Source organism: Triplophysa dalaica, chromosome 13 (assembly GCF_015846415.1).
Source record: "Triplophysa dalaica isolate WHDGS20190420 chromosome 13, ASM1584641v1, whole genome shotgun sequence".
In the NCBI taxonomy this organism is placed as follows: domain Eukaryota; kingdom Metazoa; phylum Chordata; class Actinopteri; order Cypriniformes; family Nemacheilidae; genus Triplophysa; species Triplophysa dalaica.
Window position 1 is genome coordinate 7073675 of NC_079554.1, and position 27757 is coordinate 7101431.

The 27757-nt window shown below is 38.8% G+C and overlaps 2 protein-coding genes across 3 annotated transcripts in view; one reads left to right on the forward strand and one right to left on the reverse strand.

Moving 5' to 3' along the window:
* Window positions 1-4583: 4583 nt before the first annotated feature.
* On the forward strand, window positions 4584-13179 carry myoc (myocilin). 2 transcript variants are annotated; one of them, XM_056764528.1, is made up of 4 exons: window positions 4584-5328; window positions 9621-9683; window positions 9863-9934; window positions 10756-13179. In XM_056764528.1, the coding sequence occupies exons 1-4, from the start codon at window positions 4851-4853 to the stop codon at window positions 11541-11543; spliced, it is 1401 nt and encodes a 466-aa protein (XP_056620506.1). In that variant the 5' UTR covers window positions 4584-4850; the 3' UTR covers window positions 11544-13179. The 2 variants fall into 2 exon arrangements, with proteins under 2 accessions (XP_056620506.1, XP_056620507.1); XM_056764529.1 differs by having other exon boundaries at window positions 9621-9677.
* Window positions 13180-13389: 210 nt separating this feature from the next.
* The window catches only part of prrc2c (proline-rich coiled-coil 2C), a 29243-nt gene continuing 14875 nt past the window's right edge, over window positions 13390-27757 (reverse strand). Inside the window, exons 16-33 of the mRNA XM_056763926.1 lie at window positions 24571-24731; window positions 24272-24426; window positions 23786-24155; window positions 23624-23709; window positions 23289-23483; window positions 22905-23156; window positions 22688-22780; window positions 22505-22606; window positions 20745-20931; window positions 17924-18124; window positions 17678-17799; window positions 17430-17572; window positions 17112-17346; window positions 16715-17029; window positions 16472-16575; window positions 16271-16397; window positions 15825-16049; window positions 13390-15134 (exon numbers count right to left, since the gene is read on the reverse strand). Of these exons, the coding sequence (XP_056619904.1) occupies window positions 14883-15134; window positions 15825-16049; window positions 16271-16397; window positions 16472-16575; window positions 16715-17029; window positions 17112-17346; window positions 17430-17572; window positions 17678-17799; window positions 17924-18124; window positions 20745-20931; window positions 22505-22606; window positions 22688-22780; window positions 22905-23156; window positions 23289-23483; window positions 23624-23709; window positions 23786-24155; window positions 24272-24426; window positions 24571-24731 (3325 nt within the window). The 3' untranslated portion in view covers window positions 13390-14882. The remainder of the gene's footprint in view (window positions 15135-15824; window positions 16050-16270; window positions 16398-16471; window positions 16576-16714; window positions 17030-17111; window positions 17347-17429; window positions 17573-17677; window positions 17800-17923; window positions 18125-20744; window positions 20932-22504; window positions 22607-22687; window positions 22781-22904; window positions 23157-23288; window positions 23484-23623; window positions 23710-23785; window positions 24156-24271; window positions 24427-24570; window positions 24732-27757) is intronic.

Here is a 27757-nt window from a genome sequence, read left to right on the forward strand (position 1 = left end):
TTATAAAGGGTCTGGTTCTAAAGTTTTAACTTGGCTTAGGCATTTCTTCTGTCTCGTTTATTGAGTCTTTTTAAAGCATCGAGTCATGTATTTTTCTCTTTTCTGTTAATAAATCAACTCCCTGCTCGGTGCTTAAAAGGTTTGATCCAAACACCAGCTCATGAGTTTAACTCCTTTAAATGTGGTTTTATCTTCCAGGACTCATTACATTCCTCACGTTGTGCTTTTGCTCTTTCGTCATACCTTTCCAGTATTTTACGCATCTGTCTGTTCTTCTCATCTCAATCATTTGCTTTTGGTTCCCGAGTGTTCGTGGCAGATGGCTTTGTTGTGGCTTATATACCCCTTTCATTGTGTCTAAGGCTCTTACGATTTAATTTCCCATTCTGAAGTGACTCAGTTAAGTCAAAGTGTTCAGGAATGACAAATAAACACATTTAAAAGATGTGAATGGTGCTTTTCCATGCAAAACTCACTGCCATGATCCTGAGATGTGGGTGGCTGTCAGTGGGCGACAATGTTGTTTGGTTACCAATGTAAAAAACATTAAAATATCTTCTTTTGTATCTGAGAGTAAAATGCAGCCTTGTTTCGTCTTGCGACACTACATTTTTAATAAGCCTTTAAATACTAACTTGATGAAGAGTGTCTATGATTAGTTTTATAACGAAACATTAATTATTCCTTTCATTTCCTAGGAGAGATATCTTAATCATGTTTTGTGTGTTTCCATTCCTTTCATCTATTCAGAGTGATTTTGTGCAGATTCTGATAGACTACAAGACCGACTCTTTCACTTGAATGGAGAGACTGTGTATGTTGGCGCAGAAAATAAACGTTACAAATATGTAAATGTTTGATACAGATCTGCAATTCAGAACTTAGTGAAAATATTTTCCAATAATAATAAACCAAAGGTCATACACGCACAAAACTTCACTGGTTTTTATAAAGGGATAGTGATATTTTCGTTACCTTATCTCTGCCATTAAACCTAAAGTTCACAGATGTTAAATGTTGTTGACATTAAAAGAAATTAAGAATGTTTTTAATTTGGCAGATTTATGACTTTCCAACAGTTTCAAAGCACTTCTTAGAATGTTTTACTAGGGATATTTTTGAAGACATTTTCAAAAGCCGACCCTGACAAATATATTTTTATGTATATAGTTAAAGCTGTACAAACACTCAAACAGTATACGTACTATATGAACAATCTGAAAAGATTGAGGAACATGTATAAAAATTTGCAGAATAAACCGAAACCACAACTTTTTTATATAAAGCTTCGATTCTAAATGAACTACAGGCCAATGCACTATATAAGCATACATATCGAGAAGTTTCCAGTTACAGTCATTCAAACAGAATGTTTGTTTGACAAAGAAATTTAGTTCAATTTATTTGCACGCTTGTTCTAGTACGTGCTTCAGTCTGCTATAAATCAAATGTGGTAACAAGGAAGATGATAGGGCAAGATGAGAAGGGCGGCAGTCTTGAACAGAAGTCAAAAGTTCAACAGTGAAGGTGTTGATTCAAAAAGTAAGATGGGTAACACTTTACAATAAGGTGCTATTTGTTTACAATTGGTTAATGCATTAGCTAACATGAACTAACAATGAACAACACTTCTACAGTATTTATTAATATCAATTCAGGTTAATTTCAGCATTTACTAATACATGTTTAAAATCAACCTTTGTCACTGTTAACATACCATATACCATAATATCTTTTCGATGTTTACATATTCTTTTTAGCCCTGTTCAGTAACTTTGATGATTTTTCTAAATTCATCTTCCAAGCATATTTCTGCCAGGTTGACGACTGTGAACTTTAGAACCAGTGATACCTGAACATCTGTTATATTTGTCTTCATCCCTAATTCTTTTAGAAAATTGTGACATTTTTTTGTTTATATATATATTTATAAATGTATATATATTAAAAAAATATAGATAATTTTTATTGATTCCTTTACTCACACGTGAGAAATTATATAATTAAAGAAATTAAATATGGAAAATTTTATAGAACTCCGTATTTTTTTGTTATTTTAAAAATGTTTTAAAAAAATACATAAAAAACTGTGGTGGTTGTGTGTCCTAGGACTAGATTTATACTTTATTTTATACTTATAGTAAAGAGGCATATAACAAATATACAATTAAAATACACATCTGTTGCTCATTCACTAACAAAAGCAAAACAAAAGTGGTCAAGAGAGTCGCAGAGGTTTATAACTTCTGTCAGAAGCAGGGCAGGGTGTGTATCTTAGTATTAGCCAAATATGCAAGTCTTTGTTGTTCATCCTGATTCCCAGGTTAATAAATGTATTGGAGCCTGGGACTAAGAGCAGGGAATGAGTTGTTCTGACTTTCAGAGAAGAGAAGAAAAGCTGAGGAAGAAATACAGACTCATGCACACACACAAACAAACTGAATGGCCACCAGGACGGTTTAGAAAGATGCCAGCACTCAAGCTTTGATCCATCTGGGCCATATTATAGATAAAAGAGTGCAAATGTCCTGAGCCAATGTTTACAGGGTGAAATAAATTAGTGGCAGATCTAGTGAAGGAAAGTGAAAGCTGATGAATTTATGTGAATGTATGAAAAGCAGGGTGTTTTCATATAATAGGTTTATAAAAGTACTGCAGTACTGATATGAAACTGTTACAGAGGCTACAATTTCTCCTGTTTGAGTGATGGTGTTTCCCCTTTACTGAAACTCTGCATGTAAACCAACACCGTGAAACCAATCCAAATCTGCCCCCCTCTTAGCAGCCTGCGTTTTTGATACCCCACAGACATCCTCTGGCTATGAATCTTCAGCAGCAAACCGATACACCACATACACCCAAATTAGAAAGCAGACAGAGGAGTTCATCCCCTAATGGTTACCTTCTAAAACACTCACACACATTTACCTCGTTTTTTAAATATGGACCTGTTGAAGTATGATATATAAAATGAACTGTGTTAGCTTCAGATAATATTTGGAAGATGTTTTTTAGAAATGTCTCTGTGGTTTTGTGGAAGTCAGTGCGGGTCAATGTTGTTTGGTTGCCAGAATTCTTCAAAATAATTTTTCAAATTCAAGTTCAAATTATATTTTATTTTTTGTATTGACATGAAGGTAAATGATACATATTTTTTGTAAAGTGTTCCTTACAACATTTATAGCAATTAGCAAGTAATAATTCCACATATTCCAAAATCTGTGATTTTCTTATACTTATTTAACATATAATATATATATATTTTTGTTCACACTTCAGTATAGGGGCCATTCTCGCTTTTAACAAATCACTAACTACGACTTTTCCCCAATAAACTCTTAATTTGTGTCTTATTTATAGTTAGTAAGGTAGTTGTTAGATTTAGGTACTGGGTAGGATTAGGGATGTAGAGTATGGACATGCAGCATATGTGCTTTATAAGTGCTAATAAACAGCCAATACGCCAATAATAGGGATGCTAATAACAACTACTAATTGGTGAGAATTGCCCCCTATACTGAAGTGTTACCATTTTTTTCTGCTGTTTGTCCTAAAATGTAAGGTGAATTGCAACAATGCAAAACTATAACAAACACTGTAGAAATAAACATAGAAATCATGTCATCATGATGTTGAATTTCCATTTTATTTTTATTTACTCAGTCTATTTCAGTTAATTTGATGAAATTTAAGTTTAATTTTTTTATCATACACTCCAAAAGGTTTTTTGGTGAAATGATTTACACTCAAAAAGCAAATTTTAACGCGGTGAAATGAATGAAATATACTGTTTAAATTGAGTAAATGTAAATAAAGAAATTAAATTAATCGAAGTAACTTAAATATTTATCTTAGAATTCAATTCACTGAAAATATTCAGTGTATATAAAAAAAAAAGTTGTTCATCAAATAAGTACTTTTTTCTTTTGATAAAATCAATTAAAACTTTCTTTATTTTTCTTTTATTATTTTTGTTAAAAATAAAGAGAAATTCACTATTTGTTTTTGTTTCCCATTGAAAAAAATACTTTATTCATTTAATATAGCTGTTTGTATTTGTGATATTTGTCACTGGTCACTGGATTATTTTTACATGCATGACCCACCCTAAAAAAGTGGGTCCCAACGATGAGTTAAAACAAGCATTTTGGGTCGAAAAAACCCAGCATAGGTTAAATTCCCCAACAATTGAGTTTTCCCCTTTTGACCCAGCGCTGGGTTAAAAATTACCCACCATTTTTTTACCCACTACATGAATCAATGTCACCTAAGGCTCAAAAGATTATACTTAAAAACTTGGTCATAAACCTTATGTTCACTTGTGGCCGTCCTGCATTCCAGCACACACAGCTAAACAAATTTCTCACAAACCATCCCACACATTCTTCAATACGCCCTTTAAATCCTGGAGGCAGAGCAACAATTCTGGAATAGTCTTTTTGTTTAGAGGCGAATCCCTGAAGCACACAGCATCCTGCCCCTCCCACAGTCCCTGTTTCAACCCCCCTCCCTCCCTCTCTTCCCTGACTGTATAAATACATCCCAGTGTAACGTGCCCAGACTCAGAGAACCTGACTCCAGACCTGAAGACATATTTAAACCTATCAACCACCAATGAGAGTAAACAACCAAGAGGGAAAAAGAGAGAACGCAAAAGATTGAAAAGACTTCTTAGAAAGGTCATCAAAGGAACGTCGAGAAGTGTTCGGCTCTGGTTACACTAGTGAGGTGCACAGAAAAAAGCCATTAATAGAAGCAGATAAAAAAACGGGAGAAAGAGTACTGCGAACTCCAATTTGTGGTGAAAGAACTAGGAAGATATAAACAGAAACAAGTTTTCGGGTCTCAACATGTGGTTTTTGACAACTTTGTGTGTTTCATGCCTGCTCATGGGCACCCAGGCTCAGAGCAGCGCTAGTTTTCGTCGATCGAATGATCGTAACGGCCGTTGTCAGTACAGCTTCACGGTGGACAGCCCCACAGAGGCCAGCTGTCCATCACCCGGTTCAAGCCCTGAGATGGAGTCCCTGAAGTCTCGTCTGGGGCTACTGGAAGCACTGGTCACCCGTCTGGCCGGAGGAGAAGCTGTACCCAAGTTCTCAGAAAGCTCTGGATCTCCGTCAGGCATCCAGGATGCCTATAACCAAGCTGTGGAAGAGAAAGCCCAGCTCCAGAGAGAGAAGCAAAGACTGGACAGACAGGTTCAGGATCTTCAGAGGAGGATGGAGGAGATCCGTCAGGAAACGGAGAGGCTGAGAAACAAACCCTGCACGCCACAATCTCCACCCAGAGGGCTGGTAAATGACAACGGCTTCAGACCAGGATCAGGTGAGCATGGACCACTAAATACAGTGTTTTATTTCTTAAAAAAACGTTTTGAGGTAGTTTTACACTTGTGATTTGTAAGTCTATAATGAAAGAAATGCAACAGTATCATGTTTTTTTAGATCTCACCGAAAGGAAAGCATGTGAACTGTTGCTTTGGTTACCAAGAACATTTTGTAAGCATATATTTAGTGTCAAACTAAAATATGCTTCAAATTGTATGCTTTTTTAAAACAATTGAAATATAAATGTATATTTATGCATTTTATTTGATTTCATTTGGGGGTCCATCAAAATTTAGGGGGTCAGACCGAATTTCCCATCAGATTGCGTTAATATATATTTATACATATGAAATACACTGCGTATTAAAATACTTTGGAGTGAAAGTCATGCTAGGTGAAAAAAGGGCAAATTCGTGTCCTTCACACAACTTTATAGATTACAATTCGTGTCAATGTCACGAAATCTCTTTTCAGATTTTTGCAATAAGTGTATGTTAGTTAATGTTTACAATAAAATGCAAATTCAATTATAAGCCTATTTACAATTATATATTAACATTGTTGCAAAGCAGCTTTACAGAAAATACACTGTGAAACAAACCAGACATGCACCTAAGTGGTCAGTTCTAGTGGTGCGACTTGTAAACAGGTGTGATGTCTGGGCAAACAGACAAGTGAACACATTGGAACAGTCGAAGGTACTCTTTCTGTGTATATTTCCACAATTACACCTGCTTGGCAGTATGAATCACACATACATTAGTGTATATATGACTAATGGGCGAGCAGATATGACTGATCTTCTTGCCAGTGAAGCATAAGTGTACATCCGAGATGAATCCGAGGGATCATAAGCACATCCTGCAGTCTGTCATAGTTCATAAGAGTGGGGCAACATTGGAAAAGGAGAAGTCAGGGTTTTGGGGGGGGCACAGAAGCAGTTAAACATAAGTAGTGTGCTAACACTCAGCAGTAAAATCTCTCTGACAGCTCCCAGCAGATTACTGAATGATAATGCATGAGGAGGTGTGGAGGTCAGGGGTAATTGAGCACTGCTGGGGTTATTACCGCACGTTTAGATTTAGTGCTGGTCGGTTACAAACGGTTATAAACATGTTTTGGTTAATAAAAGACCCCTCTAGCTATTGTGAAAGACAGAGAATGTATTTTTTTTATAAAATGACAGTAATGGTACAAATACAGTAGTTCTAAAGAAATACAGTAACAGTTATGGTACACCTTGTTTAATAATATTCAATATGACAATTTGTGAAATCATTCTTGGGTTGTCCCATGTTTTAAAGCAAAAAGCATAACAACTATATTTAAAATAAAGCAAGACTTCTCTAATACGTCTGAAATCGTAAAAATGTTTTCTGATAGATCTTCTGGCATGTTTTCCTCTTCTCACACCTTGCTCAGGACCGTGGTTCCTAAAATCTGCACCATACATCATGTACAAAAAAGGAATAATAATTTGGAGGCCCTCTTTGCAAAAAAAGATGGCCTCAGTATTTTAAAGGTCCTTTGAGATTAAAAAGAAAAACAAACCGTTTATAAACAAACCTTATTCACAGTTCCTTTTAACCCAAAACACAAAAAACGTTCTGAATAAACTGTAAATGATTATTTTAAACAATGAACAAAAATCAGTTTTGATTGATTTCACAGCTAGTCTGTTTGAGGTCATTTGGCCCACGTGAAAATAAGTAAAGTAACCTGCACTTTTATGTTTCAAACAGAGATAGCGATAGAGAGACGCAGTTACAGACTGCAGCTTTAACTAAAGGTGGGAGAGCTTAAATACTTAGATCCAGGTGTACCTCTAAAGAAGAAATGACAGCTGCTCAGCTAATAACAGAGACTTTGCATAAAAACGTCCGGTTCAGTTCAAGCGTATGGATGTTGTCAGTGTCACCTCATTAAGTTTGAATGGGACAGAAAACTTGTGCTCCCAACGAGCTCCCTCTGTTTTAGAAATGTTTACGCAGATGTTTGCGAATGAAAAGGAATTCTCATTTACAAATGTAATGAGAGTTGGCATCTGCTTAAAAACCGTGTGTTGCAAGACTCATAACTGTTCAAAGAGTCAAACAATCGTGAGTCTCAAGACGCAGAAAGGCCCTTGTGAATAAATTAGCGTGCAACACATTACCAACTGGTCCATAGTTCTTGAAGTTCTGCTGATATCCTTTGGGAACAAGGAGTAGGTCTAAACCTTGAAACCTTAAAATTAAATAAATATGAGCTTAGGTTGCCTCAAGATCCATGACCATTAATGTGTGGATCACGTACTGTGAACAACAGATCCTCCCACTGCAAGTCTGAGCAAGAAACAATTCTAATGTCAAAGCAACCAATCAAAGTCAGTTTCCAGATGTTCGTGTCTCAATATGTCATCTTGGCCAATATGAAAGCCTTTAAACATGTTAGCACCTGATCATCTATTTGGACAGATTGCCCTTTACACAAAAATGTTACTCAAGTATTATACTTTTTAAAAGTACAAATAAGAAACCAAACTGAAAGTGTTCTCAGAAAAATACTTAAAATTACACTTGACTCACATTGCTAGAGTACAAAAAAGTCTGAAGTATACTTAGATGTCAGTTTATAAACTTACAAGTGGACCAATTTAGTCACAAGTAATCCTAAAATAGTACAATAGTCCAGTTACAAGTACATTCCTAGTTATTAGCACTTAATATACTAATGCCAATACTATACTAAAACTAAAATACTATACTAATACTTAATATACTTACTAATAACACTTTTATATTAGTAATTGTATTATACTGTTCTCAAAATACTTGAACTTACTTAAAAATATATATACTTAAATATACTAAAATGAAATATAGGCCACTTATTTATTGTAAAAAGAACAGTTTACACCACAATCTAAAGTTCAATACAACAATATTATAGTTATATTATTATATAGTTCAATATTATAACATTTTTTATGATAATTAAAAATTGTGCAACAATTCATTTACACAGCATTATTGTTCTAAATGTGTAACTAAAACGGCCATTAGGTGGCAGCGTTTTCTTACTGAGTCACTGAATCATTCAGCTGATTCATTGGAAACAAATTTTCAATTCAAGAACAAAGTAGGAAAAATGACTTGATAATTTTTTTGTTCTGTTGAACATAAAAGAAGACAATTCTGTCGCACTTTTGACTACCATTATATTTTTTCCTACTATTGCAGTCAATGGCAGTCAATGGGGGGCAACATTTGCAATTTTGTGTGAAGTATCCCTTTAATGAGCATATGCAACATCACTTACGGTATGATACTTTAGCTTCATTGGTACACTGTGCAACCCTATTAGTGATACCTAATAAAAGAGCTTTATATCTTATTTCAGAACAGACATCCTGTCTTCCATTGTTCTGACAAACAAGTGCTACCACAAACCTAAGCCAATAGATAAGTCTAAAGTTGACATTCCTGAACACTCAGAAAAACCGCTTATACAAGTATTTTACCACAAAGTAATATTGAGATTGTTAAGCAGGGTGTGAGAATGTGTGCCCTGCTGGAGTGCACGCCTGTGTTTGAGATGTGTTATGGGAGGTCCAGAGTCTGGCAGGCTCCGTGACAGCTGGGAATCTACTCAGAGCAGTTTATTTCCTTCTGTTGGATTCCTGACTGTCAGTAGAGCTGCCAATCCCCTTAAACTATGCCCCTATCAGGGAACTTAAAAGATGAATACCAAGAGAGAGCTCAGAGACTTCCGTCATGAAGCATTCAGCTCAATTAACCCTCTGCACTTTTGGTTAGTTTTGACAGGAAATTTTTGATTTTTGACTTTTGACTTTATTGGAATGGTACAAAACTTGGTGACTTGTGGCACTGGCGATGTAAACACAAAAAAGGCTAGATGGTCTTAAAAAATAATCATACTTGTAGTCCTCGGGCAAAAATGACAACCATAGGAAATGAATGGAAAACAGAAAAAAGTATTACGTTTGATAAATCCAAACTTTTGTGGGATTTGCTAACGCAAAAATCAATCAAATGGCTAAAGGTTATGGATTGTAAAAATGGATTGTAATTGTTAATAAATATTATATAATGTATAAAATTCACATAAAATGACCTTGGTTTCACACACACAAAAAGTTAGATTTGAGGTGTTTGGTGATGTATCATATGATAAGTCCAACCCCTATTTTATCATGGCAGTTTTCCTTCAGGTCTATTGTCACATAATTAAGGATATTGGTGTTCTCATATCATATCAAAGGTCTGATAAAGTTTCTATGTCTTTCAGGACCAGCACCCCCTCACCTGATATCCATACCTGAGAAAAAAGATCATCTCAGTTTAGGTACAAGTAAGTCGTACCACACATATACATAAACACAAAAGGATATCCAAAAATTCATGAAGTAATTCAGAAAACTTAAAAAGGGAAGTTGTCTTCCATTTTTATAACAATACAACATTTTATTCTAGTTAGAGAAGATCATGTGCTATTTGATTTCCTAAATTATGAGCATCTTGAAATTCCAGGATATCAAGAGCTGACAGCCGTGGTGACTGAAATTTCTGCCCCAAATCTTGATGGTCCAACAGACATCACAGGTGAGCGTCACGTCTTTATAAAGAGCCACAATGGAGTAGATGGAGTTCCCCAATATACGTCATACTGGACTGTCAAAACACATTTGGTATTTTAAAATTCGCGTTCCTCATCTCAGGTGCCTGAAAAACCGACACTGTGCACATAACGTTCATTCCTGCTGACAGCACAACACAAATACAGTTATTTTTACCAGCGCGTCTATAATAATCCAGTTTAAAAAAGGAGTTGTATGTTAAGCAAGGCGTCAAAATGGTAATGCCGATGACTTGATCCGAAAACATAGCTAAACAAAGACTGGTGGGTTTCGGGCTTTCCCTGCCAAGTCTTTAAAATTCTGTCAAGTATCCCCTAGCCCTGCACCTATCCCTTACAGGGTATTTTAGGAAAGGGTATGTTTGTCTCAATCTCGATCATGTACACTAGAGGCAAGGGAAGGACAAGGTGTCCTCTCTTCCTCACTAGACACATTTAGCAGATTTCAGTTTGGAAGGTCCCGTTTCAAGTGTTAAAGGGAAAGTTAACCCAAAAATAAAGATTCTGCCATTTCTTCACTCTCATGTCGTTCAAAACTTGTATATGGCTCTTTCTTCAGTGGAACAAAAAATAACATATTTTGAGAAATGCCTCAATGGTTTTGTGTCCATACAATGGAAGTCAATAGGGGCCAAAGTGGTTTGGTTATCAACGTTCGTGAAAATATCTTCTTTTGTGTTCTACAGATGAAAGAAAGTCTTACAGGTTTGGAATGACATGAGGGTGAATAAATGTTTTCCTAAATTCATTATTTAAAGCTGGTTTCCATAAAATGTTGTTTCCTCAGGTTGTGGTGACCTGGTGTGGGTAGGAGAGCCCGAGATGCATCGTAAGGCTGATAGTATCGCCGGTAAGTACGGTGTCTGGATGCAGGACCCTGAAGCTAAGGACCCTTACGGTTCAGAGATGGTATGGCGCATCGACGCAGTGGGCGCTGACATGCGTCAACTCATCGGGTATGAAAACATGGACGACCTGGCACGTGGCTTCCCCACCAAGGTCCTCCTCCTTCCAGAGGGTGTGGAGAGCACTGGCGCCACCATGTACGGCGGGTCCTTGTACTACCAACGCAGGCTCAGCCGCACACTCATCAGATACGATCTACTCTCTGAGAACATCGCCGCACGCCGCGACCTTCCCCATGCTGGCTTCCACGGTCAGTTCCCATACTCCTGGGGTGGCTACACGGACATTGACCTGGCGGTAGACGAAAATGGTTTGTGGGCCATCTACAGCACCAACAAGGCCAAGGGCGCCATCGTGATCTCCCAGCTGGACCCTCATACCCTGGAAGTGAAGGGGACATGGGAGACTAAGATCCGGAAGACAACGGTGGCTAATACTTTTATGATCTGTGGCAAGCTGTACGCAATCGCTAGTTACACCTCACCCAACACCACCGTGAATTACATGTACGACACGGCAACCAGTCAGGGGAAAGCCATCTCAGTGCCCTTCAAAAACCGCTATCGCTACAACAGCATGGTAGACTACAACCCGGTGCACAGAAAGCTGTACTCTTGGGATAACTATTACATTGTGTCTTATAAAGTAAGGCTTGGCAAGCAGGAGTAATGTGAAGAGATGTTTATTTTACGAAGCTTATGAGTTTTGTTTTACCAACCAGTTGTTGATGCATTCACTGATATTCATAGACAAGGATAAACAATTGGAGAGCTGAAAAGAAAACAAAAAGGGAAAAACATTCACAAATCATTAATGATAATAATAATATCATAATTAGTTTATTTGACCGTGGACCACAAAACGTGTCATAAGGGTAATTTTTTTTAAATTGAGATAAATACATTATGACATAACGCAATATTTAATCTTTCCGTTGATGTATGGTTTGTTAGAATAGGACAATATTTGAAAATCTGTAATCTGAGGGTGCAAAAATCTAAATATTGAGACAATCGCATTTAAAGTTGTCCATTAGAGGCGCTGTAGCAGGCTGCTGCTAAAAAGAAACAAGTTTTTTTAATGCTCTCTATTGTCGCACCGCTGTTTTGATGTTGTGCAGAGTAGATGAATCGGAAATTGTCAGCTTTACATAGATACCAAACTTGAGTGAGTTATTCCCAAAGAGCAGGCTGATACCTGTTTACAGCCAATTTTGTTTGCGATTTTGATGCATCCACTCACAAAAATGATCGTTAATATCCTAACGATTTTTGACATAAAAGAAAATTTGATAATTTTGACCCATACAATGTATTGTTTGCTATTGCTACAATTATATCCATGCTAGTTATGAATGGTTTTGTGGTCCAGGGTCACATATAAGAACTAATATTGTCGACTTACTATATTTGATAAAATTAAGCACAAAATTTAAAAAACATAAAAACAAAGCTAGCACAATACCAGTGAATAAATTAATTTATATTTTTGTATATTTGTCTGCGATGCTCGTAGTGGTAAATATACTAAAAGGTTTTTTTCCTTTGACCAACAAATTCCAAAATGGATTGAGTCATGTATCATGATAACAGGTTTTTAATGAATGAAATGAGGTTGCATTTGTTTCCTTGGAGGATCTTATTGTGTATAGAGAAACTATTTTTCTACCTTTGTAAGTAACGTCTTGTCTTTTGTGTTTACAGCACTGATTTTAAGTTCAAGGAAGAGGGAAAATATAAATTAACGACAGTTGAAGGAATAGTTCACCCAATAGTGAAAATTCTGTCATCGTTTTCTTCACCCTCTTGTCATTTCAAACCTGTATGACTTCCTTTCCTCCACGAACACAAAATATATTTTGAATAGTGTTGGTAACCGAACAGCGCCCGGCACACATTCAGTTCCTTGTTTGGACACAAAACCAATCCAAGTGAATAGGTGCCAGTTAACAACGTTCTTCAAAATGTCATCTTTTGTGTTATGCAGATTTGAAAAGACAAGAGCATGAATAAATGATGGGAGATTTTTCATTTTTGGGTGAACTGTCCCTTTATGGACTGGCTTTTAACTGATAGAATGTATAAAGAGGTAGACAACTCAAATATAACCTTTGCATTACTAATTTGTGTACTTGATTCACGCGTTTCAACTTTGTACACAAAAGTCCCTTCTCTCTCTTTGAATTTGTCTTTTATGACATACTCATGTGCTGGTTGAGATGCTTAGATCTGGGATCTTGTAGCTAGAAGTGTATTAACTTATATGCAAATACATCAGATATAAGAATAAAGTAAAGAATAAACCATTGTGGTGTTTCATTGACTTTCTGGATTTATGAAATGTATCTATAGTTTAAAGTAGTAGTGGCGGCTTCATTACTGCAAATATAAATTTAACAGAAGTTTGAATACATGAACAACAAAACTGTAATTTCATCTACTTTACTAAACCACTGCCTAAATGATCTGCTACATGAATAAATGTAAAATATACAGCAAATAACCACACCTTATTTTTTAACAGCATATTATTTTATTAGTTTCTGTAACCAAACCAGGAGAATGTAAATAAGACCTTACATATTTTAATACAGCGATTTCACCCCTGTACAAGTAAAACAAAATACGAAAAGAAAAAGAAATCAACTCCCTCTCCTCCCCTTCTGCTTGTAGTTCGTTTATACTAAACAAACACAAAATGAGGGGGGCCTTACTGACACCCCTGTTCACTTGTGGGCCCCTTTCTATCTTTGTAATAGCGGCCCAAGAGGAGTGGTTTGGAGAAAGGCCTACAGAGGCCCGTGGTCACCAAAACAGTAGTCCTTTTGCTCAGACATTTGTCAACCTCAATACCTGTAAATCAATCCTGTCCCAAACCCCTAAAGTCTGGCTGCCTCGAAATGAACGTACGTCGTCGTTCTAAACTCTTTAGTACTGAACCTAAATTGCTTGACCACTCGCCCCAACCCAAAGCCCGCCCCTCCTCTGCAGTGATTGGTCAGGAGAGTCAGAGCTGGTCAGCAGCATGGTTGGGACCTTTGTGGAGAGACTGGAAGGTGAAAGACCGAAGTTGGTTTGAAAAGTGGGCATGTCTACATCCAAAGTCACAGAAAAGGGGAGGGGCTTACACTTAGGACACATCAAACATAGGCCTGGTCTGGAGGAACAGTTTACGAAAAGAAAATATCCCATCATAATTCTACCAATCGACCAATGTCGACCAAGCGGAGCCATCTTTTTGTCAAAATCATATATATTCATCTAAAAGGATTGGGGTCTCTCGATGCCTAACGTTTGGCTAAAGGATCTTGTGCACATGCACAAACGCACACAACCTTCAATTCTTGCAGGCATAGACTACTGAGAAGGCAGGGAGAAAGGCTCACAGTGGAGACTGTGTCGGATACGTCCGTAATAGAGTCCTAATCCGGTGAAATGATGTCATATGTATTGTTAAGGCCAATACATGCGGTTGTGGTGAAACTATAAACAAAATCAAATACATCGATGCAGATGTGCACACGATAATGATATGCGTGAGTGTGCTTGAACATTTCATCACATCCCATCAAAGTGTGTGTTGCTTGAGGAATCAAGGAACAACAAAAATGTCTTTAAATCAAAAAAGGAAACATCAGCCTTCCTAAAATGTGTTTCTACATGGAAATAGGTGAAGAGGAAAAGTAAATAATTTTGTTATAAAAATGGCATTCTCAGCAGCAAGTGTGATTCATGATGTCTACCTTCATTGTTCACTAGAGATTCACACAATGGAGGGGCACTTCACCTTAATGCCAACCCCAGTGGAGGAGAGTATGGATGGACTGATAAAATAATTAGGAAAAGGGGCACAGTAAATGTGAGAGAAATGCACAGCACCTCGCAACTAACTTTTCTCTCTCTCTCTCTAAACTTTACTGTCACTTCAGGTGCTGTAGAACATCGCCCTCGTGCATCAGGCCTCTCAGTGCATCCCTCCATCTATGTGTCCTTTCTGTAGCAGTTAGCACTATTTGCTCTCTTCTGGTTTGATGGCCTGTGGTTTGATTGGACCCGTCCGGATGGGTTTGGTTGTTGCTATAGGTGCAGGTTTGTCAGATTCGGTGCGGTCGGATGGCGCCCCCTGGTGGTTCGAGGAGACGCTGTCAGTGGGTTTGCCTGCCACTTCCATGCGCGTGGGCTTGCTGACTGGAGCCTTCAGCTGTTGCTGCTCAGAGAAGAACTTGTGAGTGGCCTGCAACACCTCAGCTCTCTGTTTAGCCTAAGAGAGAACGATGCACATTTAGACAACAATGACATGAAATTAGGCAGGAATTTAATGCCCTTTTACCTGAAATAAATGCCCTAGGTCTTATTATAAACAATTTATAAGTAGGGATGTAACAATATTGTCTATATTGTGTTTTCGCAATAGCAAAATTGTCTCATTTTGGCGGTCACATGACTGTTTGAAACGATACCGTCTTCCGGGCCTAACAGAGAAGTTAGAAAAAATAACAGATGTTACCTTTGGAAAGGTCCTTCTGGTGCAATTATTTTCAAAAGGGACTTTTATGTCATTCGACCAATCTTATAATATAACTCGTACATTTAAGCAACAGTTATGATTAGATGATAAAGAGAAGAGGATGCTTATGGCACGTTTACAAGTAATCTACCATATTAAATATAGCAAGAGATACCGTACAACGAATTTATACCGAGGTATTACAGACAGCCCACAAAAAAATGCTTAAGGAATTTTATCAAACCTGAAAAGAATGTTCACAACACAACTACAACAACTGTGGATGTAACCACGGTTGTCCTGGTGTGAAACGATCAACCACAGACTATGAGTAAATTAATTTTAAATGTTGCAATATTGGTCTCGTTTAGGATATATTTACCTTGTAAAGTTTAATTACCTTTGACATTCAATTATTTCCATAAAGCATGAGACAAAATTCACCTTAAGGTCTTGTTCCGCTTTCAGGGCAGCCTGTGTGCCACGGGGCGCTAAAGGGGGACCAGAAGGTCCACGTGGAGGGTGTTGGGGTCTAGGGTGGGGCATCAGCCCTCCGCTCAGGTTAGGAGACATAGGTGGACCCATGACTGAACGCTGTACCCCTCCGGGAAAAGAGTTTGAATGGGCTGAACGCACCAGTGGAGACACCAAGTTGGCCTGAGACAACATCTGTATGATTGACAGAGATGAGAAAAAACATTAAGGTCCAGTTTCACAGACAAGGCTTAGTTTAAACCAGGACTATGCCTTAGTGGAATTAGGATATTTAAGTTGCTTTTTTAAAAATGCCTCAATAAAAAGCCTTACTGGTGTGCATCTTGAGACAAAGGCAAATGGTATATTTTAAGGTATCTACATGCATTCAATTGTATCCGAATGCACGTGCTGACCTGTGGGTTAAACTGTCCTGGGAAGTGCTGGGCAATGCGCATTCCTACAGATCCGGACTGGAACTGTTTGGGATACAGCATGCTGTTCATCTTGCTGGATTGACTGATGGGGCTTGTCGAACTTGCCCTGAGAACACAAACAAGGTGTTAGAAACCACAAAATTTGCGAGCAGGGTGAGCTCAAGTTTGAAGTCTTTGTACCTATATGGACTAGAGGTGGGAGTAGTGCTTCTTGCGCTGATGGGGGGAGTTCCAGGTTTCACATCCATTCCACCACTGAAGAGTTTCAAATCCATCTCGCACATCTACAACAGACAAAAACAACTTTATGTGTGCAATAAGCAAAAATGACTCGAACCAGACCAGACCATTTTAAAGGGTGAAAACAGGTCATCTTGAACACAAAAATACGAGGATAGCATACAAGCATTTCTAAGCACAAACCTTATTGGAAGGCTGCATCATGCTGTGTGTATTCTGGCCAATGAGGCCGCGGTAGGATTGATTGCTGGGGTGCTGGCGGTTGAGGCTTGGGGGCGGGGCTTGGGGAGGGGTTGGACCCAGGGACTGAGGCAAAGTCAAGAGAGGCTGACCACCACCAGAGCCAAAGTTGGGCAAAGACAACTGTGAACCCGGTACAGAAACGGTCACCTGCTGCATTGCAGAGCTGGCACTCTGTGTTGAGCTGTAATAGCTGTTTTGCTGCTGGACCGCTGCCGGTCCAGAGTACAGATTTGAGTGCTGACTCATTCCCTGACGCTGAAAAACATCACAGATCACACACGGTCATGCACAAGTTGAACGTGAGTTACAATAAGGCAAAGATGAGTTGAATACTGACCTGCAGCAGGTGAGTGTCTATCAGCTGTGAACTTCCGATGCCAGAGGGCTGGTTCATGTGAGGTTCAAATAGGATGGGGATGTGTTGAGTGTTTGAGGTCTGCTGGAAAGCCATGTTGGACTGAGGCTTACCTAGTTCTGGGGGCTGAACACCGGGGTAACTGTGCAGCGGCGTCCCGGACAGCATCATGGGGGATGTCTGGGAGAGGCTGTTTTGCATGAATGCCTGCTGGGACCTGTGAATGTATGATTTATTTATTTTGGTACGTGACCTCAATAGGCTCATCTATGAGGTTGACATTTGTTCAGAAAAGGTTACCTGTAGTTCTGTAAGGATGAACTGAATAGGTCTTGAGGTTGAGACACAGGAGGTCCAGTGTTCAGTCCCAGTTGGGCCTGGTGCTGGTGCTGCCCTTGTAGGGGAGCATAGATAGGAATGGGGATCTGTTGCACTGCTGCAGCCTACAGGAGACAAACAGTCAATAAACGTGTTAAAGAACTTGAAAAATCCTGATAGAGACATTTCCGGTTTAATGGGCTAAACCGATAGGACATGGAGGGTTATACCTGTGAGAGACCAGGCTGATATCCTTGTTGCTGGGCCATAGACGTAGGAGCTAAGCGAGGGTGAGGGGAACTGAACAAGTGACTGGTGTCCATGTAGAAAGCTGGGATTTGAGCTGCAGAACCTACATAGAAACAAATTAATTTAGATACAACAACAAAAACATGAGAAATTTGGTAGGAAAAACAGCTCGTCAATACATTACAAAAGATAAACATGTGAGGATGTACGAACTGTAAAGCATTTACCTGCTGCAGACTGGGATACGAACACCTGTGGGGTCTGCTGTTGTTGAGGCAATAGAGATGGAGCACAGCCCAGCTGTGAGAAGCTAGTGCTGGACATCCCTGAACTCTGCAGCTGCTGGGGCTTCACCTTACAGATGTTGGGTGGGTCAGATGCTGATGTGCTCTTTGTGCTGAGAGAAGACGTTGTGTAGGTTGCAGACCCTGTAGAACAAAAAGCCCAATTTAGATCTTCAAACAGGTTTAAGTTTCAGCTTTGCAACCATACTCCCCCTGTAAGAACCGGAGTCATATTCCATTATTCCTATTCGGGTGGGCGGTTGGCCTGATTTGAACACTAATTTTTCAAAGTAAATGCTTCGGACCCCGCGACCGACACCCAACCAAGGGCATCCGGTAGTCCAACTAAGAGCTTTTTAAATGGAGTAACTTTATTTACAATTCTCCTGTCACTACAAGTAAGTCTCTCCGCTTTAGTTGCTCCATTTACCCCTACTGTCAGCATACAGATTGACACACATGCGCTCCAAATAGGGCTGGGCAAAAAAAATTACCGGAAACCGGTAATCGAAAACCGGAATCGGCCGGTTTTCGCATGATCGGCCGTGACCGGCCAGTCAGTCTCACGTCTTGCCGATTCGAACCCGATCGTATGTTGCCAGCGACGCAGGCAATTAACGTCAAATACGCAAGTACACGTCCGTTGAAGACGGCAGTCTTTCATGTAGTGCACAGACAATTTTTGACTGTCCAGTAGTTCACCTTCGTTGCTCCGTCTACTTCGGGTATGTGCTACATGCTAAATGTGATGCTAAACTCTGACGCATGCTAAACTCATGTTGAAGTCGTTCACTATGTGTAAAACAACTGTAAATTTCATTCAACCCGATAAATTGTCTCACGTTAAAACTATGGTCTTTTCACGGAGGTAAAATGACATTCAACACGACTTGAAAAAATGATTAAATCAACCAATATTTGTGATATATATCTGATTGAGTTCTTTACTAACACAAAAAAGGGCAAATACATATACATATTTAGGGTAGAATTCACCCATAAGATTTTTAACTTTTTATTGAAGTGGCAGCTAAATTCAACCTACTTCTTTTAGTACTACAGATCCAAGATAAAGAGAAGTTATTTTACATTTAAATAAATAATGCAATGATAGTTTCATAAGCAGAACAGACAAGAATAAAGTTGAAGTATTTTATTGTTATCTTAGACTTTGCGAGAGTACAAAAATGTAAAGGTCGATTAAGTGATTAAGTTTAGTTATATTTTATTATTTATTCTTATTTTCAGTCACACAGTTCTTCAATTTAAGAATTATTTGGGCAATAGAAGATTCTGTAATTTAATGCAGATTGTAGAACTGTATTTAGGGAAATTGTAATGTTCAATAATTTTTTTAATGAAAATTAAAAAAATGTGTATTGAAGAAAAGTTAATGTTTTTTTATATACTGTCAATTAAAGTTTGTGAATATAAAATCGGAATCGGCAAAAATCGGAAGGTTTCACTTACAGTAAAATGGGAAATCGGAATCGGCAAAGAAAATTACAATCAGTGCATCTCTAATATTAATCTTTTTTTTTAGATGCAGTCGATTCAATATCGATTCACAAAAGCTACTAATCGATTTAAAGATGGCGGATGAGGGTATGTTGTCAAATTTAACATCACCTTCACATAAAAGGCAGCGGTTCACATGATTGCAGCCTCTCTTTACAGCTAATTATGTGACATTTGCTTGTAATACTGTATCTTAAATGTAAAATAACCTGATCCTGTTATGTTGTGTTCAGACCAAACGCGAATGGCGCGTCAAGCGCAAGTGATTTACATGTTAAGTCAATGCAAAGACACGATAGACCTACTTGCGGCGCAAATCGCATGAATGAGGTGGCACGAATGGCGAGAATTGCGCAAATGACACGAATCAAGCGAGTGGAAAAATCTGACCTTTGGCGAAAATTCGCACTGCGTTAACCAATCAGGAGCTTGCTCTAGCAGTCAGGTGATTATGATGTTGCGAGGGGAGGCAGAAATCCCAAACAACAATGGAGGACAAAATCATCGTTGCTGTATGTGGATACCTGGAGCTGTACGACACATCTTACTTTTATCGAAACAGAAATAAAAAGGATCTTGCTTGGAAGAAAGTGAGTGAGGAGGTCGGACAATCTGGCAAGTTGTCAAAAACGATCTTTACACAATTTAAGCAATATATATATATGGGACTGGAGCCGCATCCCATGATGCGAATTCGCGTCTGCAATGAAGTGAATTTGACGTGCGAATGAAGCGAATTTGATGCACGAATGAAGCGAGTAAACTAAAATGTTTAAGCGTCCAACTACGCGCGAGTAACACGATTCATTCGCGTTTGGTCTGAACACAACATAAGATCAAGGTATGTGACATTTCTGTTTCAACATACCCAAGTCTGTTTAAATTTGAATATACAGATTTGTGGCTCTTTACTTCATTTTTCAATTCACCATTGTAATCTGATGTTTACTGATTGTTTTTAGAAATATCTATAGGATTTGTATTAAACCTGTAATCATTGACTAGAATTGAGAGCTTGTGAATCGGAATCGATCGATACTCAGCCCTAGTTTCAAAATCTACTTTTAGCACAAACATTATATCAAGCCAACTGTTTTAAGACTCTTTTTTGAAGTACCTACAAACATAAAAGTTGGGAACTGCATGACATAATCTGTAGTCTTATGTTAGACAGTGAAATATTAAACCGTTACATGCACCCTTACAAAACATCTCTGTTCACAGACAGGTCAGGGTACATTCTTACCAGAAAGTGAGGTGCTGGGGGTGACAGAAGCCACAGGTATCTGAGGAACAGAAGCACTGGAGAAGGAGCTGAAGGAGGCACTGCCTGCTCCTCCTCCACTGGTGATGGGGGAAGCAGAGGAAGTGACAGGAATGCTCTTCTCTCCGAGATTGGGAGAGTTTTCCCACGCCTTACGTGCTGACTCCATCTGCAAGAGGAGTATGGGTTATAACATGCTTGAGACTGAAAAAAAAAGCCAAATCATTTTGATATTAGAGGACACAGTCTTTTGCGGTTTTAGATGCTTTGGTTATGTTTTTTGTTTTTAAACAATGGATTTTTATGTTTCTAATTCCAAAAAATTTCACATATTTCAAGTCTACTGTTCATCGCGGTCCCACTTCTAACAAAACGGCTGGGCTTCTTCCGGTCTATATAAAGTCCCTCCTTCCGAAACGCTCTGATTGGTAAAGTTGACCAGGTCTGGCTTCCGCATCTCAGGCTGTTGTGATTGGTCGGTGCCCCTCTCACGTGTATTCATGAACTTTGGCTTTTAGCAATAAACAGTAACAATGGCGTCAAAACATGCGGATCGATCAAAGTGTAACGGAGGTCTATCAGTGCACGAGCAAACGTCAATCTTTGTTAGAGATCGCAAATTCTTTTCCTACTATGGCGAGGGGAATGACACCAGACCGATTATATTAAATAACACTAATTACAAAACCGTTAGTTTTGCCTTTTTATTTTGGACCCGATTTGGATATTAAAACAAGCAGATTGACCAGGAGACATTTGCCTGCAGGACTTAATAAGTTTCATAGAAGTGTTGCGCGTGCACACACACACACAATATCAGTGTATTACACAGAACAGCTTTCTCAGCCGACGTTAAAGTCATGGAAGCTGTTATTTGACCGTTAATTAACTTAGAATGTGTGTAGCGGAATTCTTATTACCATCTCTAGGACTGTCATGAAAGTGAAAGTAGTTTAGCGCATAGCTCAGTCAAATGTTTACGATCTCTGATAACCGAACACTACTGTAGCGCCTCTTCCTCTTCTCTAAGGACGACCTCGTCCCTTTTTTGGAGTGTTCCTTTGGGCGGATGTTATCAAAAGCAATCAGAATAATGACATCATGTACCCGGGAAGCAGAGGGCTGTAGTCCGATCCAGCCGTTTTCTGTAGTCCTTGAAAAGCGAAATGTGAAAGGCGAATGGCTTTCGTCTTTCTCTGCGACTTGATGTATAAAGACAGTAGTTGCATTTTGAAATGGAACTGGCAGCTGAAAGTGGAGGAGTTAACAGATGCGCCACCCAAGCTGTCTAACATGCATCATTTAAGATAGATGGTCATTACAGGAAGGAAGTCCATTTTCAGATTTTAGCTAAAGATTATGAAGCCAAAACATTCTTAAAAAGTGAATGGCCCAGATTGAACACAATTTACAGTAAACGCTGCAATATTTCATGAAAAAAAGGCATTGCAATTTTTTATATCAATGGGACTTTAACAGTTGATTCTTGCTTTTAAATTGAGTTTTATACACATTGACATATTTAGATATCCGTCAACGATTTTATTGCAACCTAAGCAGTCCATCATCCAAACATTCTTATGGTATTTATAAAAAACAAAGTGAACATGGTTTAAGTGTTGTTATCTTGCATGTTTAGAGGTAAGCTAACCATGACTGGCTATTTGCATATAGTAGTCTTAAGTAACAGTGTTACAAAAAAATTAAGACACTTGCCATAAAGTGTGAAGGGTTTAGCTTACTTTAAGTGTGAGGTCTACAGTAGCAGGTGACACCGTGGTGAGACTGGAGGCCTGCTGTAAGGCTTCTCTCCGTGGAAGAGGCAACGAATGAGAAAGTGGCACCTGAATCAACGCAACAAAATTATTAACTCGCCAAAATCAGTACACACACCCACAGACAGATTACAGTGCTGAAATACTAACAGGTGTCACAAGGCTCTCCTCTATCTTGGGTCCTGCAGTGGCAACATTGTCAGCCAATGAGGAGGACGGAATTGTGTAGTCGGTCACCGATTCCTGCACATCATAAGAAAAATATTGACAATTTAATGAGTATTCTACGGGTTGTAAATGATTCAACAAACTTCTACAAAACGTTAATAATCGCATGCAAGTTGTGAAGCAATAGAATACTCCTCACCTTAGAGCTGCTGGAGTATTCTGCTGATGGAGCAGTGATCATGCCCTCAATGTCCCCACCCAGCTCAGGAACCTTGTCTTTAATGGGCGAGTTGGAATCTCTGTCTCTACCACCACCAGAACAGCTTTTATCCAGACCCTCTCCATCAGACTGACGCACATCTTTGGCAGCCTTACGGTTCTTGAGTGAACGTTCTTTTCCAATAGGACCAGGTTTATATTCCTTGTGCTCCAAAGGAAGGATTTCAGGCAACTGTAGACAATAAATGATTCAGTTTTAAAGTTTATTATAGATAGAATGCATGTTCTACTCAATTCAAACGGCTTCAAATCCTGTTGCAAAATTCTGAGAAAATATTCAATAAAACTCAAAAGTAAAGACTACCTTCTGAGGTTTGACAGGTCCAGCACGAGGCTGCTTCTGTCTCTGCTCTTTGGGTTCAGGTAGTTTATTGTCAGAGGTGTTCTCAAGCAGGACAGGAACACCATCACTGTCAGTGCTGCCTGCAGAAGAGGGAGCTCCAAACTGGATGCTGTCTATGCCAAGCTCAAGCCCACTTTCTGTGCCAGTTTTAACACCCTACAAATAGCACAGACATTAAATGCAATAATCCTTACAAATTCTTTCAGATATTTTACCATTGAAAATGTAGCAAATCAACACATAACAGTGTTATTTCTCACAAATTTAAGAAAATAACTAAAAGCTCATCCTCTCACCTCAGGTGTAACAGTCCCTGTAAATGAAGTGAGAGGTTTGTTCCAGGCACTAACCGAGGGAGGCTGGGGAGGGCTGATAGGTCCGACTAAATTCAAACAAATCCATTCAACACATGTTGCTAAACTCACAAACAGCAAATAAGATTAAAGAGACCAACTTACGTTTCTTCACATCAGAGAGAACGGTGGAGCCAGCCACCTTATTCTCCCACAGTTCCGTACCGAGTGTGTTGTGTGTCTGGATCTTGGTAGGGAAGTCTAAAGAAGCAGGGGGCAGAGGTGCTACAGCACCATCTAGTGGCTGTGGTGAGCTGGTGCTCTGATTGGAGGCAGACAGATTGTGTTGTGACACAGCGATGGCAGGCTGGGGTTGAGGCTGCTGGGGGACAGATGGGGTCTGTGCAGCGGGGGCTGAAGGTTGCTGCTGTGTCGCTGCCATTCCTTGCTGCTGTTGCTGCCTCTTGGCAAACCGTGGAGGCAGTTTGGAACCGCCGCCTCTACCCTTCTCACCAGAGCCCTTTTTAGACCAGTTCTGCAGAGCACATGGATAGATGTCAAAAACATCTGATGATATACTGGCTCACCTATTAGGAACATTAAATATACTCATGTAAATGGATGTAAATGGAGTTTCCTTTCGACTCTTACCTGTGCAGTTTGCTCTTCTTTCTTCCTCCTTTCTTCATCCTGTAGCCGTTTTTGCTGTTTCCGTGAAACAACCTCTGTGAACCCATCATCGTTCATATTTGACTGAGGGTCTTCCAGTGTTGTGACTTCGGGATGGTCGTCAATGATCACCACGCCTGGGTAGGAAACAGATGCAAAGTTGTATTTTTGCAACAAAGCAATAAGACAAACTAAGCTATTTTCTATATCTAAACTAAACAGTGTTAATTGCAGACATGCTTCTAGAGTGCAGATTCCTTCAAAAAGTCTTAAACACTCACTGGCATAGTTGTTGAGATCAAACTGAGACAGAGCGTTTTCCTTCTCTTTGGGTTTTTTGACAGCTTGCTTTGCTTCCTCTCTCCTGCGACTGGGTGCCGATTCTTTCCCAGTCTTCTGACCAGTACCGGCCTGAGTAGCCTCACCATTCTGCCCAGGAGCACTGTAGGAAACACAAAACAAAACATGACTCAATAGAAAAAAGCATGAATAATCAAGAAACACCTGAAAGAATGTTTTAACAAAGCAGCAGGAAATTATGCTCTACATTTAGCTATTTAAAGATTGGATTACATGCCATTTCATGCATTAAGATTACTTTACACTGTTAAACATGCAGAATTCTTATGCTTAACATTGTCAACTTGTTAAAAAACGAGTTGGACACATGACATAGTATTTCTGTGCTTGATACTAGGGCTGCAACTAACGACTATTGTGATAATTGATTACAGAGACGATCATTTTTTCGATTAATTTATTAAAATGTAATTACAACTTAAATAACTAAATCAGATATGGGAGAAGTATACAACATTAAACTCAGCGTTCTCCCAAAATGTTATGAATGTCTCCATAATTAACACACCTGTGGAGTTGATTCAGGTGTGTCATATTAGAAGCAAATGACAATAGTCTCTCCCAAACGTGGGAGCGAGGGGAGGGTCTGCCAAGGATTTTTTTTGTGCCATTAAAAGTGAGATATTTGTCATTCAAATGTAGTGAAGTACAGTAAAAAGTAAACAGAAAAAGTAATACTTAAGTACAAATAGTCTAGTAAATGTACTTCGTTACTTCCCACCTCTGAACTAAACAAACCACCAAGTGAGGGTATTTAGTAGGGGTGTGCGATATGACGATATTAGATCGCGAACGATTAAAATGACTGCACGATCCACTTTTTCGGGAAAATCGTTAAATCGTCCTATATAGTAGTGTTCTATAGAATTCGTCAACATACTTGCGATAGATTGCGCCATGTTAACAAGCTCGTATACGTTGCTTGTGAATTCAGTAAGATTAAGTGACGCGGTCAGTGAAGATGGAGGGAAACACGGAGGACTTGGTCTCTAAAAAAAAATTCTACATCAGTAATATTGAAATGGTTTGGGTTTTCCCCAACTGACACGGCCCAAACAACAGTTATTTGCAAATGTGGCAATGATAAGATTCGAGCGTCGTAAGGCAACACAACGAACCTTTTTAACCACCTCAAAATAAAAGGGACTGAAAGAGTATGCCGACAGTCAAACTATAAAGGGATCCCACGCGAGTAAATCAGGTACAACCAAGCATACGGAAACTAAAGGGCTTAAACAACGACTTTGGCGAAAGAACCATTTGAGAAAGGAACTCCGTATCCGTATGACAGAATGAACAAGCGCTGGAAAGATGTCACTGACGCGGTCGCATTTTACCTGGCCAAAGACATGATTCCCATAAAGACTGTGGAAAATGAGCGCTTTAAAAAACTGCTCAAAGTCGTAGATCCACGTTACGAAATACCCAGCCAAAAATATTTATCCTCCACGCCCATTCCACAGCTTTACTCCGAGTTCCACAACACGATGAAAAACAAAATTCAAAATGTAAAGTTTTTTGCTAACAGCTGATTTATGGTCTTGCACTTGCATTAAATATTAACTTGATTAAAATATTCTTCAAAATATAAATGGTAAAGAGTATATTTTTATATGGGGACTTAGTTTGGCTGTATTGAAGCCCCTTTAATTTGCAAAATAGTCTTAAAACCAACTTGAAGAAGAACCGCGATAAAATCGTGAATCGTGATCTATCTGGAAAAAATCGTGATTTGAATTTTTTTTCTAGATCGCCCACCCCTAGTATTTAGCTTACTTCGTACTTTGCAAAGTGCTAACACCAGAAATTTGGTTTAACTAATATAATCTTTAATTTTGTCATTTAAAAAACCTCTCCCCTTTAAATATTAAAGCTGCGCAGATTTAAGAGATGAATGCAAAACACGTCTGACTTTAAACCTGCGCACCTCGCGCTGCATGGAGAGACGATGCACGGAGAGACACGTCTCACTTTAAAACTGCGGACCTCGTGCTGCACGGAGAGACACTTGTATATTTAATAGTGGTGGGCATAGATTAGATTTATCTAGATTAATTCCAAGATTAATCTAGATAAAAAAAATTGATTAAAATGGCTCATTTGAATTCTGCCGAAGGCATTCAGAATATGTGTGCTACCCAAATAATATCTAAAAGTAAGTCTTTGAGAACGGGTGTCTCAAGTCAGGTGGCGCATTAGACCAGGGGCTCATCTCCTGTTTCCAAAATGCATCACAAACTGCTTGAGAAAGCTTTTCTACTATGATAATTGGTGATGAAAATAAATTATGTTCAATAAAATTTACTTGTGTTTACTTCCGCATTAGCTAAGGGATGCTTTGCTTTTAGGTGGTACTTGAGACTGGAAGAGCTCCAACAGTACATTTACATTTAGTCATTTAGCAGACTCTTTTATCCAAAGCAATTTACAAAGAGTTAGGGAGCAACAAGCGATATGTCATACAGGAGCCATAATACATTAGGTCCCAATACAAATTTACTGGTTTCAACTAAAGCTAGACCACTACCTGTTTTCATATGTCAGCGTTTTGTTGGCAATCGGCATGCATGTGCATAATGTAAAAAACATGAAGGGATTAATGCGATGATATGTTGTGTGCTCGTGCTGTAGTTTCTTTCCAACTGCCTGCCTCCAGCATCTTGTCTTTTTATGGAAATAACTGTAAAGCTGTATCTGTCTTTGATCAATTTGATCAAATTAAATAATCTTTGAAGATACGATGTGTGCAATACTACTGTATAGGTGCTCAAGATAAATATGAGATTGGCAGAAAATGCGTGTCCTACCCAATCTTTAAGAGGTGTTGGTTACTCTTAAAGCGACATATGCAAAGTCACAGGTGTGCATACATTGATTTGCAGACATAAATTTGAAAGATTCAGAAGTTTTAAAACAGCTTTAACTTGAATGTGTCCACATTCAGCTGTTATGCATTACCGCTAGGGATGTAAGGATTCACTCAGCTCACGATACGATTCACGTCATGATACGTTTTTTCATACTTTGTCATGAAAATTAGAAATGAACAACTGCCTTTTTATTTTTATACATTTACAAATTATATTTTAAAGACGTTCCAGCTCATGT

Excerpts from the sequence above, each read along its gene's own strand:
- myoc (XM_056764528.1), top strand. The coding sequence starts at position 4,851 with ATGTGGTTTTTGACAACTTTGTGTGTTTCATGCCTGCTCATGGGCACC. Across the intron at positions 5,329-9,620 it reads CGGCTTCAGACCAGGATCAG|GACCAGCACCCCCTCACCTG; the intron begins GTGAGCATGGAC and ends TATGTCTTTCAG. Across the intron at positions 9,684-9,862 it reads TCATCTCAGTTTAGGTACAA|GATATCAAGAGCTGACAGCC; the intron begins GTAAGTCGTACC and ends TTGAAATTCCAG.